The sequence below is a fragment of the Hyaena hyaena genome, unplaced genomic scaffold, assembly GCF_003009895.1.
Source record: "Hyaena hyaena isolate Hyena2069 unplaced genomic scaffold, ASM300989v1 scaffold_274, whole genome shotgun sequence".
Lineage (NCBI taxonomy): Eukaryota > Metazoa > Chordata > Mammalia > Carnivora > Hyaenidae > Hyaena > Hyaena hyaena.
The window spans coordinates 875,116-894,987 of record NW_024080907.1 but is presented as its reverse complement, the minus strand read 5'-3'; the positions used below and the strand labels follow the sequence as shown (position 1 = coordinate 894,987).

At 35.5% G+C, this 19,872-nt stretch overlaps 1 protein-coding gene across 1 annotated transcript in view; it reads right to left on the bottom strand.

Annotated features, from left to right (window-relative positions):
- Positions 1-35: 35 nt before the first annotated feature.
- FBXO11 (F-box protein 11) overlaps positions 36-19,872 on the bottom strand; it is an 87,371-nt gene continuing 67,534 nt past the window's right edge. The window contains exons 8-23 of the mRNA XM_039245952.1: positions 19,201-19,307; positions 19,004-19,115; positions 18,589-18,695; positions 18,367-18,504; positions 10,006-10,223; positions 8,489-8,574; positions 7,549-7,643; positions 6,442-6,564; positions 6,269-6,354; positions 5,044-5,120; positions 4,812-4,955; positions 2,438-2,548; positions 1,455-1,562; positions 1,040-1,148; positions 310-408; positions 36-227 (exon numbers count right to left, since the gene is read on the bottom strand). Coding sequence (XP_039101883.1) covers positions 98-227; positions 310-408; positions 1,040-1,148; positions 1,455-1,562; positions 2,438-2,548; positions 4,812-4,955; positions 5,044-5,120; positions 6,269-6,354; positions 6,442-6,564; positions 7,549-7,643; positions 8,489-8,574; positions 10,006-10,223; positions 18,367-18,504; positions 18,589-18,695; positions 19,004-19,115; positions 19,201-19,307 — 1,850 coding nt within the window. The 3' untranslated portion in view covers positions 36-97. The remainder of the gene's footprint in view (positions 228-309; positions 409-1,039; positions 1,149-1,454; positions 1,563-2,437; positions 2,549-4,811; positions 4,956-5,043; positions 5,121-6,268; positions 6,355-6,441; positions 6,565-7,548; positions 7,644-8,488; positions 8,575-10,005; positions 10,224-18,366; positions 18,505-18,588; positions 18,696-19,003; positions 19,116-19,200; positions 19,308-19,872) is intronic.

Sequence of the window (19,872 nt, the reverse complement as noted above, 5' to 3'; positions counted from 1 at the left end):
CCTGTAGCATGGGCAAATATTTTAAATCTTCTTCCAAAAAAAAAATGTTTTAAGTTATGATGTTAGAATGGCAGGACTTTTTCTTTAGGGAAGGAATTCAGTTGTGCTGCAATGTATTAGATTCTATAGGTGGAGCAGAGTCATATAGTGTATCTGTATCATGTGTAGGCTCACCAGCTAATGTACAAGGATTAGACAGTGTTCCAGCACCACAGTCACAGAAAAACCTAAAGCAAAATGAAAACCCAAAAATTAGGAAAGTGAGGGGGAAAATAAGTGGGTAATAGAGCAAGCAAGTGTGCTACATACCTATCATGTCTAATAAATTCTACATCATGTCCCTGATGGCACTTCTTAATGCAGTTCACACATATGGCATTTCGATCTGTGGTGTTACAAGTGTGACATCTACAAAGCAAAAGCTTATATTATTTTTCTTGAAAATGATATTTCCTCAAAATACAGCATTTTACCCTATGACCCTTTGGCTTATAAGAAAAGAGAACGACCCAAACCAAAATTTTTGTGGCCCCATCCCAAAATTTCTGCAAAAGGACTTCAATGTAATAAGTGAATCTTTTGATCTGTATCTTCTGAGAACAGCTGATTTGCAATCTAACCAATTAAAGTCTGTATTGAATCAAGTTGGGGGAGAAGGGAGTAAAAAAACCACTCAGTGACTAGGGTGTATGGAACACTTAATGACAGCTTTACTTTAAAACTCCTAGGCAAACAATATAAGCGTTGTGTTCCACCTTTCTAGTGGTAGAAAGTTAACTGCGGTGTTTTTTTTTTCATATTAATGGTCCCCAACACAGAATCCTTAAGTAGACTGATCACAGAACTCAATGTGTACAAATCTATATAAAGTTCTCAGTTATGTTCTCTTTCCACTGGCAAATACCAATTTCCTCTAAAGAGAAAGAAATCTAAAAATGTTAGGCCTTGCCAGTTTAGAAAAATCACACACCCCACACACAGAAAAAGAGAATTGACAATCTCCCCCTTTCTGAGACTCACAAATAATTTAGAAATATACCTGTAGAAATCATGCATGGGATAGCTGGTATAACTTGATATTTTATATAAACATTGGCCTCTACTAACAGCCTTTTCTATGGCGTCTTGATTGTTCATTATTTTGTTATCTGTAATAAAAGAAAAAATAAAATTCTAGAGGACAGACAACGTAAAAATATACATTAAAATACTTAGGATAAAAATATTTTAATAGCAGAGTGACTTTTTAAGACCTTTGATGAAGGCTAACCAACTGAGTAAGAGTTTAGGATTTTCCTTGTGTAAGATATTCCAACTGTTGAGAATAAGCTGAAACTTACAAAGTAGTTCTTGAGTTGCAGTTAACTTGGTAGATTGACAGAGGAAGCAAATAATGGCTTCTGATAGCCATTTTTCCATTTCTGTATTTACAGGTAGAGCAGACTCCAACATACCTTTCATTGTCACATTAACACCAGATGCTAAAAATAAGCCTCCAAACCGGTTGTTAAAAATCTGATTGCCTTCTAGTGTTGCAGTTGCATGATTTGTAATTTCAATACCTGAAATAAAATTTACAGTAGATACATATTATACGGTTTCCTAAAAGAAACCTGCAATACAAGCAAATATAAACTAGTTCTTTTACATAACAAGTGTATTAGCTTTAAAAAAAAATTTTAGTGTTTATTTTTGAGAGGAAGAGGGAGAGCGAGCATGAGCAGGGGAGAGAGAGAGGGAGACACAGAATCCAAAGCAGACTCCAGGCTCCGAACTGTCAGCACAGAGCCCAATGCAGGGCTCGAACCTACAAACTGAGATCATGACCTGAGCTGAAGTCAGATGCTTCACTGAGCCACCCAGGCACTCCAAAAAGTGTATTAACTTAACATCTCAAGAGTAAGATGAACTGTTTGAGTCCTTGAGAGTAAGTCTGTTTTCTATTGTTAATAGTCCACTTTCCTTGCTAAAGGAAGGAATCTGACAGTTGGTTCATAACTTTCTACTTTACAAACTAAGTAGAAGAGGATAAATGCCCAGAAGTATATTGAGGTAGCCATTAGCTGTACATAAGAAAAAAGGAGCTGGATAGCTATTTGGGATGAAAATAATTGTCATCTTCATAGGCAAAAAGTTGAAATTATGCATACTACTTTGTGAAGCCAGAGGGTTTGAATTTATCTGCAAACCTGTATTCTATCCCAATTAATGTTTCATAATTACTACCGAACACCAAGAGATATTTCTTAAGTTCGGCTTAGAAGAATCCAGAATCTGGACTGGGTGCTCTCATAAGCAATTGTTAGTTGATAGGCATTCAGCCACTTTGCAGTGCAACTTACACCTTTAGTTATTAAGCAAAAGAGAATTGATAGACTAAAAATCAAACACTTTATAGAAAACAAGCAAGAAACAGGTAACAAAAGAAAATACAAACCTGCAGCAAATCCATCAAATATTCTGTTTTTCCTTAAGACTGGATGACTATTAGTGCTGATGAGAACACCTGCTTGAGCATTCCTGAAAATATCATTTTCTTCAAGGAGACCTAGAAGAAAATATTTCCTCAGATTAAGGCTAATGCATATAAGCTTTACGAGGTGTTTGGTGGTATTTAGGTATTCTTTCAGTTTCTTATTAATTGCATTGTATAAAATTCACAGGACTAATTTTTCAGCTATAAGGAAAGTTTATTAGTAATTGTGAGGATTGTAAGGTAAGACTTAACTAAAAATGGCATGTAAACATTCTAATGAATAACTGGAAATTCCATGGTAGCAGGAACCACCTGCAGTTCATTCACCATCACATCCCCAGTGGCTGGCACATAGTTCTCACTAAAAATGCTGAATTAAAATTAATTCCTTTTAAATGTTTGTGGAACCTTTGGAGCACCCCCAGTGTTTTCATTCAAGCCCTGATTATTTCTGGCCATTATAATCAATTTGATCAATTTCCTTTACTCTAGTCTCTCTTTTGCTGTTATTTTCCCCCAGTTTCCTACACCTCTATCACGTACCTCTCTGCTTAAAAACTATTTTCAGAATAAAATTTAAAATTAAGTTGCCATTTAAAGCCTTTCAAAATATTCCCCCAACCTATTCTGCTGTCTTCCTACATTACCTATGCTTTGAATATGCTATACATTTTTATCTCTAATGCTTTTGGTTTGTATTATTCCTCATCCCGAATGTCCTACCTTCTTTTTTCCTAATATCACGTCCTCTGTAACATTTTTAGTTTCTCTCCATCAAATTTATTATTGTCTTTTCTGGGAGTATAACATAATGATCAATAATGAGCTGAGGAATGAGATTTCTGGCCTTCAAACACTGATTTCACCTCCTCCTAGCTCTGAGTAGGAAAATTACTTACCCACTCTGTCTCAATGTCCTTATCTGTAAAATGGGAATAATGAGACCTACCATATGGGGTTATAATGGGGATTAAATAATATATATAAAAGTATACAGAACTAAGTATTAGCTATATTATTCCTATTAAATCTTATGTATAATGAATTACTAGTTGGGTACTAGTGTTTCTCTGCTCTCTGAAGACGTGAAACATGGTTTTTATTTCTGAGGACATTTGACCCATCTGTAGTATTTGTCTTGACCTTAAATTGCTTTTCCCCTGGAGAAAGACTTCTAAGTTACTATCTGTAACCTTTGCTTTTGCTAAGACCCAGTCTGAATTCCATATATAAAGTCTCTTAGGATTTGGGCCCTGCCTCTTTTCTGGGCTCAACTTTCAGTACCTCTTTTCCTTACTAAACCACTTTGTTTCCTTTAGACTTTTGTTTTAATGTGCCATTAGACTATAAACTTTCTGGATGTAGTACTGTTTTATTTACCATTGCATCTTTAGCATCTGTATCACAGTTGTTAGTACATAAGTGTTCAATTAATACGTACAGAACAAATGAAACTGAAGTAAGTATGCTTTCTATACCTGGAATGACCTCCCCACCCCATTTACCAGTGAATACTCATTTTTCAAGACACAGCTCAAGAGTGATTTTAGTATCTGAACCTATTCTCAACACCTTACGAATAAAACTATTTACTGTATTGTGTTTCCTCATTATATCTTGTAAATACTCCTATCAGATATATTACTTATTAGATTCTAAGCTCCTTCAGAGTCCATGTAAATTTTGTTGCTTTGTATGTTGTAGTAATAACTAGCTATCCCTCTGTATAAGATATGTGTAGTGCTGGGTTACTGACATTTCAGGAATGGTGATAAATTTGCATCTGACATTCTCCCCTAGTCTCTTTTTATGAACAGTGTACATCTGCAAGGGGCAGGGACTGTGGAACTTTTGCCTCAATGCAAAATGAGCTGACCTTTATGTATACAAAACCAGGCACACCCATTGGCTTAATTCCACTCTCCAACAAACACAGTTGTAAACAGTTACAAAGCAATACTTCTTTACTACAGACATTTTCATATATTTACAGACCCAATTAATTTCTCACCTAGTTCTATAACTGGATTTCAATGATTATAATCATATCACTATTCTAAACAATAAGTCCAGAAAGAGGATGTAAACAAATTCTACCTTAAAAAAGCCTAACTGGCATACTCAAGATGGCTACAAAAGGAAAAAAAAAATTGTGTAAACATTTGCCTCCTTTACCTCTAGGCACTAATCTCAACCATCTCAAGACCTGATAAGGAAAAGACTGAGATTCACTCATTTATAACATATTAATTGGTGATGTCACTGATCTTTAAAGATACGGAAGAAGAATAATGAAAAACTGGATTTTTCACTAATGCAAAATTAACAACAATACCTCGACCCCCATTAAATATACAGATGCCACCATCTCTTCCATCATGGATTTTATTTCTTCTTAGTGTAGGATTACTATCTGTCTTAATCCAGACTCCAGCCATTGCATTGTCAAATATTTCATTGTCTTCTATACAGCCTAGACCTACAAGTGTAAAAACGTAGGTTATGTTATTTGGAAAATACATTTGTAAAGACAATTAGCTGAGAAAAAGAGAAAAGATTCAACATACCAGAATTATACACAAGAATTCCACCATTCTGTCCTCCCCAGATTTTGTTGCGCCTAATTTTGGGGTTGCTTCCAGTCCTATGGATACAATAGAAAATAATGCCGTTTAAATTACTTCTACTCCTGGGGCATCTGGGTGGCTCAGTCGGTTAAGCATCTGACTTCAGGGCAGGTCATGATCTTAAGCCCCGCATCGGGCTCTGTGCTGATAACTTGGAGCCTGGAGCCTCCTTTGGATTCTGTGTCCCCCCCCGCCCCTCTGCTCTTCCCCTGCTCACATGCTTGTCTCTCTCAAAAATAAATAACATTAAAAAATAGGGGCGCCTGGGTGGCTCAGTTGGTTAAGACTTCAGCTCAGGTTCGTGGGTTCGAGCCTCGTTGTCGGGCTCTGTGCTGACAGCTCAGAGCCTAGAGTCTGCTTCAGATTGGGTCTCCCTCTCTGACCCTTCCCCTGCTTGTGCTGTCTCTCTCAGAAATAAATTTTAAAAAACATTTAAAAAAAATAATAAATTGCTTCTACTCACATTCATGTTTTATGAGGTAACAGTGGAAAAATTCATACTAATCACAGTAAGAATAAATATAACAATGGAATCCTTCCAAGATGCTCTGAGAAAGTTTACTGGTAAAGACACTGATTTAATTTTGCTTAATTCTATTTCCTATAGAATACACAACTATAGATTATATTACAACTATACAGTCTCTTCATACACAAACTAAAGAGGACGTTAGATTCAATGACTATTATTGCATACTCCCCTCATATATAAAATGAAGGGCTGAATTATAATTACTATTACAGTTTCTAAAACTGTTAAAATACAGCAAAGGGGTGTAAAAACTATTAATTTTACAGAAATAGTGTAAAAATAGAAGTTCCCATCTACTGAGCACCTACAACACACCAGGTATGACTCGTATGTGTTTTTTATCCAGCCTTCTACTTTCCAAGCATTATGGAGTCCACTGGCAACTATGACTGCTACAGTGGAGGACAGAACAGTGGAAATGCGCACTTACTGCAAGCGCGTATGTGCCACTGGCTATCTTCAGCTGGTTCAAGAAAAGTTATATTCTGACAATTGAAGCCAAGCATGTGTTAAGAGAGTGAATACACACGGAGGAATAAAGATTGGGCATTAAATAGCAAGGAAAGTTGCACATACCCCACATACTCCCACCCAACTTCTTCCCGAAAGAAAGCCAAATGTGAAAACGTTTACCTTATCTGAACCCCTGAATACATATGATTATAGATATCATTGTCCTCTAGCACTCCGTGTCCATTGTCATAAAAATAAACACCAACCTAAAATTAAAAGATATTGTTTTCAAATGACAAGAAAGTGTTTACCAAACAATGTATTTCCCATATAAAAGTCCAAAATAATTTTACCTGCTTCCCACTATGTATCCTGTTTCTTCTCAGTACTGGAGTGCTGCCAGTTGTCACCCAGACCCCAGCCAGAGTATTACTATAAACTTCATTCTCTTCTATTACGCCTTGTCCTTTCTCATGCTAAATAAAATTTATTACAATACATAAATTACAATACATATCTTTTAGAAACATTACTATATGTATATTCTAGAATAAGTAGTTTATATTCCCCCTTTAAAGACAGTTATGATAAAAAAAATCTCAATTTTTGTTTTTTAATCTGGATAAGGAGGTAATGATAACATTGTTTTTATGTAGCCTCTACATGAATTTAAGCTCCAGAAGTTTCTATACTGTTATTTATGCAGTTCTGTACTTATAAATCTATTATAGAGTAGCAGCATTCAATTTTCTTCAGCAAAAAAACTTCTTCTCTCTCATTTAGTAAGTTAATAGTTATTTCAAGTTTATTACTGACGAAATGATTCAAAATAAGGTCTTAGGGTTACTAAATTTTAATTCTGAGTGGAAGATTTAAGATATGGACATTTTTAGAACTGAAAATAAAAAGTAGAGTCACACCTAGCATTACACAAGGACCTTTCTAAAATTTCCTACATTTTCTCCCTTGAATAAGTTGTAACAGTTTTAGATACCATGGTAACAGAAGACACAGGACTAATATATGATTTTACAATTTTGAAAAATGCTCAATTATATTTCAAAATAAATTCAAGTAAGAAAATGGCTTTTCAAAAAATACTGAAAAATATTCAAGTCTAGGGGCATCTGGCTAGCTCAGTCACAAGAGCATGAGACTCTTTTTAGGGTCATGAGCCCCACGCTGAGGGGCAGAGATTTCTTAAATAAATAGATGAATTTTTAAAAAAATTAATAAAAAGATACATCTTCTATGTCTAAATTCACTCAGCTGATTGAATTTTACAGAACACTACACACACTATAAAAGTAAGTTATTCAGATACTGGCAGAGAGAACAAGAGTCTTATTGTATAAATATTAAAGACAGTCATAAATTTATACTCTACAAGTTAAATGTGGTCTACCCCTTCTCCTTTGGTTTTAATGCATGGCATTCTACAACTATATTCATTAACTTACCACATAAATCCCACCATGCTGGCCATCATGAATTTTGTTATGTCGAACAATTGGACAACTGTTTGTCCTAATCTGAATTCCTGCTAGTGCATTGCCTATTTAAAAATAAAAGTTACAATGTCAACATAAGGAGCCTAGTGGAACACAGTAAGAGTTTTACATTACATAGTAGTTAAAATTTTTACAATTTTAGGAAAACCATGAGTCTGTGAAGTATGCCATATTTGGAAAGATATTTATGGTCCATGAACATTAAAAACTAAGGGAACTAAGAGTATAAAAAGAAAAACTGTAGGCAGTATGCGTATAATGGTTAAGAGCAGAGACTTGGAAGCCAGGCTGCCAAAATTTCAATCCCAGGAATTCTACCTTCCTGTGTGACTGTAAGATATTTAACCTCAGCATACCTTTGTTTCCTGATCAATAAGTGGGGATATTTAATACTGTCTACTTCATAGGGTTGATGTGAATATTATATGATTTAATACAGGTAAGGTGTTCAGAATAATGCCTGAAATTGAGTAAGCTTTATGTAAGTATTAGCCGGAACATATCAGTGTCTGGCACACAGACACCTAATAATGGTTTGCTGAATTACTACCTCAAAAAGGTTTAATGAGGATTAAGTATTTTCCTTTTGTAGTTAGTACCAAAGCGAATGGAGTGAATCTAAGTAAACTGGAGACACTTCCTGAGACTAAGGTCATATTTATATTTTCATCATTGATATCTGGCTAGAGATTGGTACACAGTGGATACTCAGTAAATGTTGAGTGAATAATGACTGTTAAGTAAATAGATAACACAAATAATCTTTACTGAGAGTTTAAAGAAATTGGATCAATTATCCTACTTGGACAGTTTCAAAGCGGTCCACTGTGTTAATGTCAAGAAGAAAGGCCAAGCTCCAAAACTGTATAGAGCAAAACCACATGCTTACCATAAATGTCATTTCCTTCAATAAGGCCTCGTCCATCACCAAAGATGTAAACTCCCCCTTGATTTCCATTAAATATAGAATTACCCCTGTATTTATAAGAAATAATAAAAAATTAACTACTCAAACATCTACAAGCTTACTTCTTTTACATAATCAATTGTATGGCCACGCAATTAATAAATAAAAATTATTTATCTTCTATGGGCCTCAGATTAGTTTCCTAATCTGTAAAATTAGGGACTCAGATTAGATGACTTCTAAATTCCCCTGTAGTTCTTTTTTTTTAAAATTTTTAAATGTTTTATTTATATCTGAGAGAGAGAGAGAGAGAGAAAGAGAGAGAGAGAGAGAGAGAGCGTGAGCAGAAGAGGGTCAGAGAGAGAGGGAGACAGAATCTAAAGTAGGTTCCAGGCTCTGAGCTAGCTGTCAGTACAGAGCCTGATGCAAGGCTCGAACCCACGAACTGTGAGATCATGACCTGAGCCAAAGTCAGATGCTCAACCGACTGAGCCACCCAGGCAGCCCCCCTTGTAGTTCTTTCTAACACCTAAAGTTTTGAAAAGCCATCTAGTATTTGAGACAAAATAACATTTTTTCCCCCAAAATATTTGAGAGAGTGTGAGTACACATGAACAGGGGAGGAGTAGAGAAAGCAGGAGAGAGAGAATCCCAATCTGACAGTTTAGAGCTGATGTAGGGTTCGATCCCATGAACCCTGAGATCATGACCTGAGACAAAATCAAGAGTTTGACGTCTATTAAGTGACTGAGCCACCCAGGCATCCTGAAAATAACATCCTTAAAAATTCCCTCTCAAAACTGCTAACGCAATGAGAAGAACTGTTTTTTAGCTCATCTGGAAACATTTGCTGAATATGAACAAGATGGAAATCCCATAATCTATTTTCATAAAGCCAGTGGAAAATAAACGTTGTCAATTACAAACAACTCATTATCATTGATCACATTTACAATAGTTCTGTTCTACAATCTTAGCCAATGCCTCTCAGTGTGGATCTGTTTGTTTCCTTACTGTGGCCAGAGGGAGTGGTAGGAACTATTAAAGAAAAGTGATGGCTTGAAGTTTTCACTTTTTGTTATTCTTGGACTCTCTCTGCAAGAATTTTTGAGGTAATTACTTTCCTGAATTATGCTATCTGCTGACTCTTAGACAAAAAGAGAGAAGATAAGGTCATTCGGCTTCCAAGAGAAGTTCATGGCTCTATGTACTCATTTATAATGCAATTTGATGAATTTAAAATAAAAATCACAGCATTTGCAATTGTTCATAAAATAATATTATGTATGGCTTAGATCACTAAAAAACAAACAGAACACTCTAAAATAAAAGCAACAGTTATGCTTATTCAGATGCATAGACATTTACTAGGAAAATCTATTCTACAGCAGTCAGGTGTCTAGGAAAAACATTTAGAGTTAAAGTTAAGTATCCTGACTTTTCTTATAACACAAAACAGTGTGACAAAGTAACTTCCATTCATAATTACATATAAATACCTTATTGTTGGGTCACTATTTGAGGTAATCCATACACCTGCAAAGTTGTTTGCATAGATTTTATTCTCTATGAACTGCCCTCTTCCTTTTTCATGCACATATATTCCTCCAGTCTGCCCATGATGAATTTCACATCGAACCACTGTGGGGTTAGCATAGGCTTTTACTTCAAAGCCTGCTATTCTGTTTCTGTGTATGTTGCAACTTTCAAAGTAACCCTGTAAAATACAGAAATTAAACTGTAGGTAAGGCTACCTTCCAAAAAGAAATGACATTGAAAAAAAATGACCTTTTAGTGTATACCTCCAAATTAAGTATCAGAAGTGTTGAGGAGTAAGAATAAAACATAGATATACACTAAATTTCAAATGATAAACATGAAATAAAAGAGACTTAAGTATTTTAGTAAAATGGAGAACCACAAATTTTCTAATTAGTCTGATATACTCAAAGCCAGAAAAGAAAAATAGGGAAAGATTTATTCAGTACATGCAAATAAATACCATTACTCAATAAATATATAGATCCAATAGTATTAAATAAAGTAAATCCTTGTAGATTTAAAAATGCCCCAAGAAATCAAATTCTAAAAAGCTGACTTAAGGACATAATCAGAGACTATAAAAAAAGACATATAAAATAATGTTCATCTTAGCCCAATTATAGGGAATTGGTTAACATCCTTCTGAAGACTTATGTTTATACTCTACATGCTATCATGTTAAATAAAAAGAACAGTACATACTTTAAGACAGTATACATTAAGTATGATCTCAATTTTCTTTCAAGAAAAACAAGTTGAATAAAACAAAAATATGAGGGTGTGATTATCTGAGTAGTATTATAGATGACTTTTGTATCCTTTATACTTCTCTTAATTTCTTAAGTTTTCTGTAATGGACATGCTTTACTTATTTTGTAATGAGAGTAAAAGTTACTGTCATACTGAGATCCTAAATTCTAAGATCCAATCAAGACTAAATATGAAGGAAAAAAAAAGATATTTTTAAGATGGCACTTCACCTCCTGGTCTATCTGCCTTCAAAAACTCCAAGTGTTCCACTGAGATACCACCTCACGCTGGTCAGAGTGGCTAAAATGAGCAAATCAGGGGACTCTAGATGCTGGCGAGGATGTGGAGAAACAGGCACCCTCCTACACTGTGGGTGGGAATGTAACCTGGTGCAGCCCCTCTGGAAAACAGTGTGGAGGCTCCTCAAAAAATTAACCATAGAACTTCCCTATGACTCACCAAGAGCACTGCTAGGAATTGACCCAAGGGATACAGGAGTGCTGATGGATAGGAGCACATGGACCCCAATGTTCATAGCAGCACTCTCAACAATAGCCAAAACATGGAATGAGCCTAAGTGTCCATCAACAGACGAATGGATCAAGAAGATGTGGTTTATCTATACCATGGAATACTACATGGTAATGAGAAACAATGAAATCCTGCCATGTGTAGCAACATGGATAGACCTTGAGGGTGTTATGCTTAGCGAAATAAGTCAGGCAGAGAAGGACAAATATCATATGTTTGCACGTATAGGATTAGGAGGAACTTAACGGAGGACCATTGGGGAGAAGAAGGGGGGAAATGGTGGGGGAGAGGGAGAGAGGCAAACCATGAGAGACTCTTGAATGCTGAGAACAAACTGAGGACTGATGGGTGTGGGAGGGGACGGGGGAGATGGGCATGGAGGAGGGCACTTGTGGGGATGAGCACTGGGTGTTATATGGAAACCAATTTGACAATAAACTATTTGTAAAAAAACAAAAAAAAATTGTAATTTTGGAGTGCAATTATAACCAGATCCATTTGGTTCTTGTTCTAAGCTGTATTCTTCAACTTAACCTTTTAAGGGTAATAAAATCCTATTTCAGCCCCTCCTGCTACTTCATAGCTTTATTTCTTAATTTGTCCAGAATGTGGCAAGGAAATGTGTTATTTACTGGGCTGCCATAAAGATTCAGTAAGCCCACTGTCATCTACTGACTATACTAAACATACAGTACTGCAAGTATATTTTGCTATGTATTGACTAAACATGATTCAAATGCAGGGATGCTCTGTTTTCTTTAGGTTTTGATTTTGTACAGTTAAGATAGTCAAAGCAATTTATTTTGTTAAGTTTATTTTTTTGAGAGAGAGACAGAAGACAGAGCGCGTGCGCGCATGACTTTGGGAGGGACAGAGAGAAGAGGGAGAGAGAAACCCACACGGGCTTCGCACCATCAGCACAAAGCCTAATGTGGGGTCTAAACTCATGAACTGTGAGATCATGACCTGAGCCAAAACCAAGAGTTGGACGCTTAACCCACTAAGCCACCCAGGCAACCCCTAAGATGGTCAACTAGATCCACAAGTTTATTAAGGCAAACAGCAGTCTAAGGCTCCATGCAGTCAGTGCAGAGCCCGATGTGGGGCTTGAAACCACGAACTGTGAGATCATGACCTGAGCAGAAATCAAGAGTCAGACGCTCAACCGACTGAGCCACCCAGGCACCCCTGTGATCAGTTCTTTAAACACTTCAATATATTTATATTCACATGAGGTTTATCAATTTATCTTCCTGAACATAAGGTTTTATAATCTGCTCTAATCTGGACTGATTGCCCTGGTCACAGGCATGCAGTCATTTACTGTCTTGCAATTTAGATTAAAGGTTAAAATGTCTCTTAGTTTCATCAAAGATGGAGTTTGTAACCTATATTTTTTTGTTTTAGGATAACTTTCAAGAAAAGAAAGCAGTAAAAATTTTTTTTTCCTTGATACTTTTTTTTTTTTTAAAGGAAACTCTACTCCCAATGTGGGGCTTGAACTCACGACTCTACAATCAAGAGTCACATTCTCCAGGTGCACCCTCCCCCTATGCTTTGAAAACCAGAAGCCTCTATATTGCTACAACTGTCATTTTATTACATTCAGATAGAAGAATGACTGACTGACTTAATAGTTTTATAATTTTACAAGGAAACCTATCTCTTATGGGCCTAAAGGGTTCAGTTAATGTAATTCTGCTTTAAAATACATTTTAATGGAATGCATCTGTTTTAACAGCTGCCTTTAGTGTAAAATAGCCTAATAATACAGAAATGTTAAGTAGGATACAGACAGAATTCTACTTTACCTTATAAGATGCAAACCATGAAAACTCCAACATATATACACAAGGACGTTTTGTTGAATGATCCCATAAAAATGATTCTGTCCCCATCAAAGCGTCAAAGATACCAGATTGCTATGAGCTTCTTCCATATATAAATTTTTGTTTATTTATTTATTTTGAGAGAGAGAGAGCAAGAGCGAGCACGTAGCGTAGAGGCAGAGAGAGAATTCCAAGCAGGCTCCGCACTGTCAGTGCAGAGCCTGATGTGAGGCCTGAACACGTGAACCATGAGATCATGACCCGAGTTGAAATCAAGAGTTGGGATGCTTAACCGACTGAACCATCCAGGCACCCCAAGCTTCTCCATATATAAAATAAGGGCTTGTTAACTTCTTGCCACAAAATCTAAAATCTAAATCCTTGCTGTACACATTACTATAAATTTTTGAAAGTTAACTTTCTATAACGTTAAAAATGGACATAAAAATAAAAGACAAAGGACTTTTTCATTTAAAAATTTTTGGAAGTGCAGCAGTCTTTATTAAATATGACAAAGTAAAAGGCATTCAAGAATTTCTCTTAAAACTCTCCAAATAAAATAAGAATGAGAGATATAGGAAAAAGGGGCGCATGGGTGGCTCAGTCAGTTAAGCGTCCGACTTCGGTTCAGGTTATGATCTCACAGTTCATGAGTTCCAGCCCCACATCGGGCTCTGTACTGACAGTCAGCTCAGAGCCTGGAGCCTGTTTCGCATTCTGTATCTCCCTCTCTCTCTGATCCTTCCTGCTCAAGATGTCTCTCTCTCAGAAATAAATAAAACATTAAAAAAATTAAAAAAAAAGAAAAATATAGGAAAAAAACATGCTATGTTCACTGAAATAATTGCAACCCAAACTATTATTTATAGAACACTTGCCAAATACTGTGAAATATGCATAAGGAAGAGTAGGTGATCAAATTTAACAAATGCTACCTTAGAGCTTTAGCAATGTAGTTTTCCCCAAATAACGGAAGGTTCCAATGAGCCAGGACAATACTAAAGTGATGAGATCTAGTCGTATGAACTAAACATAGGAAATATTTTCATACTATTTTCATAGAAATATCCCAGGCATAAGGAGTAAATCTGAGTAAGAAACACAATAAACATGAAACTTCTATCATCAAAAAACTTACGCTTCCTATCTAAGGGACACTATCCAAAGTAAAGGAAAATAAGAGGGAGGAGGGCCAAATTTCAACATAGATGGTCTGTCATCTGTCAATCCATCATGTGTCAAATTCATAAATTAAGAATAAATGTCTCAAAAAACTTTATAGCAAATTGATATTGTTACAGTATTCTAATTATATTTCACACAAAACAATACTCTGGAATGTATTTAACATTAAAAAAAGATAATTGGGAAACTGTGAACAAAGACAGAAAAATGTTTTTAGGAATGAGACTGGTACTGGGGTTACATGAAAGAAAAAAAAAGGGAAGAATCTTCATCTTTTAAAGATACATGCTGAAATATTTACAGACGAGAGGATAATGTCCAAGATTTACTTCAAAATAATCTACAGAGTAGAGAGTAAAGAGTGACTGAGTAAGTACAGATGAAACAAAATTGGCCATGAACTGATAGCTGTTGAAATGGAAAATGGGTACATGGAGATTCATTCATTATACTATTCTACTTTTATGTATGCTAGAAAAAAATCCATAAAGCAAAATATATTAAAAATTAGAGCTAAAAACCATACTGGAAACAAAACAGGAAAAAAAGACAAAACTATGGAAACATAGTAACAGACACAGAGAGCCAAGTTTCTAAAGAAAGGAACACATGGAGTAAAACAAAACAGCAGTAAAACACAGCATCAACAACAACAAAAATCTACATAAGGATTCTGAAGTAGAAAAGCAAATCTTTTTCAGAAAAAAAAGAAAAACAAAAAACCAGAATGATCTCAGACCTGTTAGCTACACTGAATGCTAGAAATGTAAAAATGACTATAAAATTCGGAGGGAAAAAGTGCACTCAAAACTGTGTATATTTACCCAAGTTAAAAGGTAATGGGGAATGTGTTCTCAAGTGGTAACAGTTCAAGCTACAATACCTGTAAACCCTTCTTTTAAAAATTAACAATTTTTAAAATAAGTGTCTGACTCTTGATTATGGCTTAGGTCATGATCTCACAGTTCCTGAGTCCAAGCCCAGCACTGGGCTCCATGCTGGCAGTGTGGAGCCTGCCTGGGATTCTCTCTGTGTCTGTCTCTCTCAAAAATAAGTAAACTTAAAACAGACAAAAAAGAAATAATGAATGGCCAGATGGCAAAGTTCAGCCATACAAAGGATGAATAAAAAAAATTCAGCAATGGACAAACTATTGTAAAAGGACTACAGGTAAACAAATATAAATACAGGTCAATAACTATGGGAATGCAAATGTTATAAACCTTACAAAAGAAAAATAAGAATATAAATGATGGAATGGAGACAGGTTGAAATATAAGGTGTTTATTTCCTCATTTTTCATACGAGTTCATACTTAATCCTAAAGATGTCCTTTATACTGGTGCATGTGGTATCTTTACAAATACAATTCTTTACAATAAAAAGATGAGAAAATCGTTTATGATTAATTTTTATAAATATAGAAATTTAAATTCTAAGTATGTCAGCAGACAAGAAAAGGGAAAAAATTTAGAATACATGTCTATTTAAAGAAAGTGGACAGCTTAGAAACTAGTTTTAAATGTTTATTCTAATGTTCTTTGAAGTTGTATAGAACACAAAGTCAAATTTTAAAAAGATTATACTTAGTGATGTTACCCTACTGATCATGGGGTGTCAACACAAAAACAATGAAGACAAGTCAAAAGAATACCTGAAATGGAAGAACATCCTACCAAAGATGTTATGCTTTAATTTCCATCCTTCCCTTACAAATGTGTAATACCTTACAAATCTCTTCATTAACCCTTAATGAAAATATCTGTCTATAGCATTGCCTAGAGCTGTTTAAAGAGTTAAAAAAATTTGTAAGCTCAAATACGTATATAAAAAAACTGTATGGGGTGTACAATGACGAGTAAATTACTGTGATAAACTGAAGTTAAGTGACTATCACACAGGTCTTTTAAAAATGAGGAAGCTTACTCAGGTTAAAATTATCTTGGTTCCTCAAATCTCGCTTGTCAAAGAGACCAAAGGAATGCAAAAATAGGATAATGGAATTGTTGGTAACTCTGGGGCAAAGTCTAAGGGCAACAGGAGCAGAGAGATACTAGTTAGTATGTATGGTGCATTACAAAATGAGAGTTCCATTTAGGAACTATAGCCAACAGAGGCTGCTAACTAAGGAAGGGGAGATTTTCAAGATTCTTAAGTTTTGATATCCTCCATATCTTTGCCCAGACTCCCCAATTCCTGCACTTCCTACTTCCCTGTTCCTTGGAAAACGGGTACAATTTGCAGTGAAATGTCAATTTCACTGGAGACGGGTAAGTGGTCATCTCCACTCTTTATTACTTATTATATTTTCCCCACTCTGCTTTTTTTAAACAAAGTTTTTTTATGTTTACTTTTGAGAGAGACAGAATGCAAGTGGGGGAGGGGCAGAGAGAGGAGACACAGAATCTGAAGCAGGCTCCAGGCTCTCAGCTGTTAGCACAAAGCCCAACACGGGGCTTGAACTCACAAACTGCAAGATCATGACTTGAGCAGAAGTGGGTCGCTTAACCGAGCCACCCAGGTGCCCCCCCACTCTGTTTTCTTATTGAAACGCCTATGTTTTAAGTTAACTGTTCTTCTCAGGTTACAGTTACCCCAGGAATATGATGCACTGGATGGTCTAAAACCTTTTCGGTGTAATCAGAATTTCATAAAAGAGTACTCCCTCTTGGTCTAGATCAGTTTTATTTATTAAACAAATTTTTTTAAATTTATTTTTGAGATAGGGAGAGACAGAACATGAGTGGGGGAGGGGCAGAGAGAGAGGGAGACACAGAATTGAAACAGGTTCCAGGCTCTGAGCTATTAGCACAGAACCCAAGGCGGGGCTCGAACCTACAAACCGTGAGATCATGACCTGAGCCGAAGTTGGATGCTTAACCAACTGAGCCACCCAGGCGCCCCTAAATCAGTTTTTTTTTTTTTTTCCCCTAAATCAGTTTTAAAAAAGAGTTCTACATTAGGGTCTTAGGCACAATGAAAGTAAAAAAATTTTCTTCACTAATTGACGATTTGTATATGTGAATCCGACACTCCTCTGTTGCTTGATTCGTACCATACTACAGCAAGACAACTTCACTGTAACCCCATTTGGCCATCATATCATCATCTCCTCTCCCATCCCTGACTCCTTAACAAAAAATGTTGCCAATGTTATACCAGGGCTTGAAAACTGCCTCAATGAAAATTAGACATTAAGTGAAAAGAATACCTGAACAGACACCAAAGACCATTATTTTAAAATAGTGTCTAAGAGAATGCAAAAAGTTGTACCTCTAGAAACTTGTGTAAAATGACATAATAGTCTAAAATATCATCCATCAAGACACCTAATTAACTGCTGCATCAGTTTTAGAATTGATATTTTATTATCAGTGTATTTCTTGTTAAAATTCTGCCAGTTAAAAAATTTTTAAAGCACTAAAATGGAATGATGAAACCATTAATTCTCAAAAGTGTAGTCTAAAAACAACCTGTATTCAACTCACTTATGGTACTTATTAAGAATGCATATCCTAACTCCCATTTATATTATTTATTATATCTGGGTGATTTTTATGCACACTTACATTTGAGAACTACTAGATCTTACTCCCCTCAAAGATTGTATCAATTCCCAAAGGACACCATCTTCTCTACATGCACATATTAGATTCATGAATTTACAGATTACTGCACACTGATATTAAAGTATGATGCTAAAATTTCCTTTTAAATTTTTTTAACGTTTATTTTGAGAGAGAGAATGGGTACGTGTACGTACTGTACGTACAAACAAAGGAGGGGCAGAAAGAGAGGGAGAGGGAGAGAATCTCAAGCAGGCTCCATGCTTTCAGTACAGAACGTGATGTGCAGCTTGATCCCATGAGCTGTGAGATCATGACCTGTGCTGAACTCAAGAGACAGACACTCAACCAACTGAGCCACCCAGGTGCCCCTAAAATAAAAATCTTTAAAAAAAAAAAATAAAAAAAGTTTAACCAATATGAAGTCAGGTTTTTTATTAAGCATAAATGTTCTTACCATGCCATGATCAAATGTGAACACACCAACATCACGTCCATGATGGATATGATTCCGTCTAATAATTGGGTTTCCATGATTTTTAACCCAAATTCCAGCTAAAGCATTATTGGAAATTTCATTATCCTCATATATTCCCTACGACAATTAATTAGAAACAGGCATTAGCAAAACTTTAAAAAAATTTTTAAAAAGAATAAAACCCACGAAATTAAAAAATACCTGTGCATGATCTGTTATATAAAGTCCAACATTTTCACAGTCACTGATATTACAGTGTTTGATAGTGGGACATGCTCCTTGACCACTAACACATACTGCTGAGCCAACTGTAAAAAGAAACATTTATTTAAAAACCTACTGGACAACGATACAATGACTCTCTTTTCTTTCTTTTCTCTCTCCTCTTTTTTTTTTTTTTTAAAGAGAGAGCGAGCGAGGAAGGCCAGGGGAGAGGAGCAGAGGGAGAGAAAGAGAATCCAAGACAGGTTCTATGATCAGTGATGAGCCAGATGAGGAGCTGGATCCCACAGCCTTGGGGTCTATGAGCCAAAATCAAGAGCTGGACACTCAACTGCCTGAGCCACCATGGCACCCAATGATTTATTTTATAATACAACATAATGTTAACACTAACCTGTACATGTACTTCGGATGATACAGTGATCAATAATAGGGCTACAATTTACTGTAATCTCTAAGCAGTGGTGTGCATTATGGTGTTGAGCAGATTTGTCATCAGGGTTAAACTGAAAAGGAGAAATTTCACTTGAAACAGACAACCACTGCCTTAAATGATTTCAACATACATATTCTAAATCTTAAATTCCTTACCCTTATTGTCATATATCCAACATAAGCATCCTCAGAACCTTCCATAAAGACGAAGGTTGAATCTCTAGTGTTTTCAATTATAACTTTGTCTGCTACTTTTCCAGGTGCTGTGGAGAAGATATTTTAAAACACATTACCTTTATTTTTTTAAAGCACATGATTTATCAGATGAAATTGAAATAAAAATTTCTTAGTAAAAATATTCTGCCATAAAACTAGTAATAAAAATCCTTTTTATTGTTCTAAGTTGGGTACTTTATTTGGAGGGGGATTTTTTTTCATTTTTTAAGAAAAATTTTAATGGAAGTATAGCTGACATATTAATTTCAGGTGTACAATATAGTGACTTGACAATTATATACATTCCAAAATGCTCACTATGGAAGTGTAATTAATTACTCTGCCACCATACAAACTTATTATAATATTACTGATTATATTCCCTAAGCTATACTTTTCAACCTGTGACATTTATTTTATAACGGGAAGTTTGTACCTCTTAATCTCATTCCCCTTTTTCGTCTGTCCACTCACCTCCCCTCTATAAACCACCTATATGTTCTCTGTATTTATGAGTCTGTTTCTTTTTTGTTGTTACTTGTTTTGTTTTTTAGATTCCATATATGAATGACATCACTTGGCATTTGTCTTTCTCTAACCTACTTTCACTTA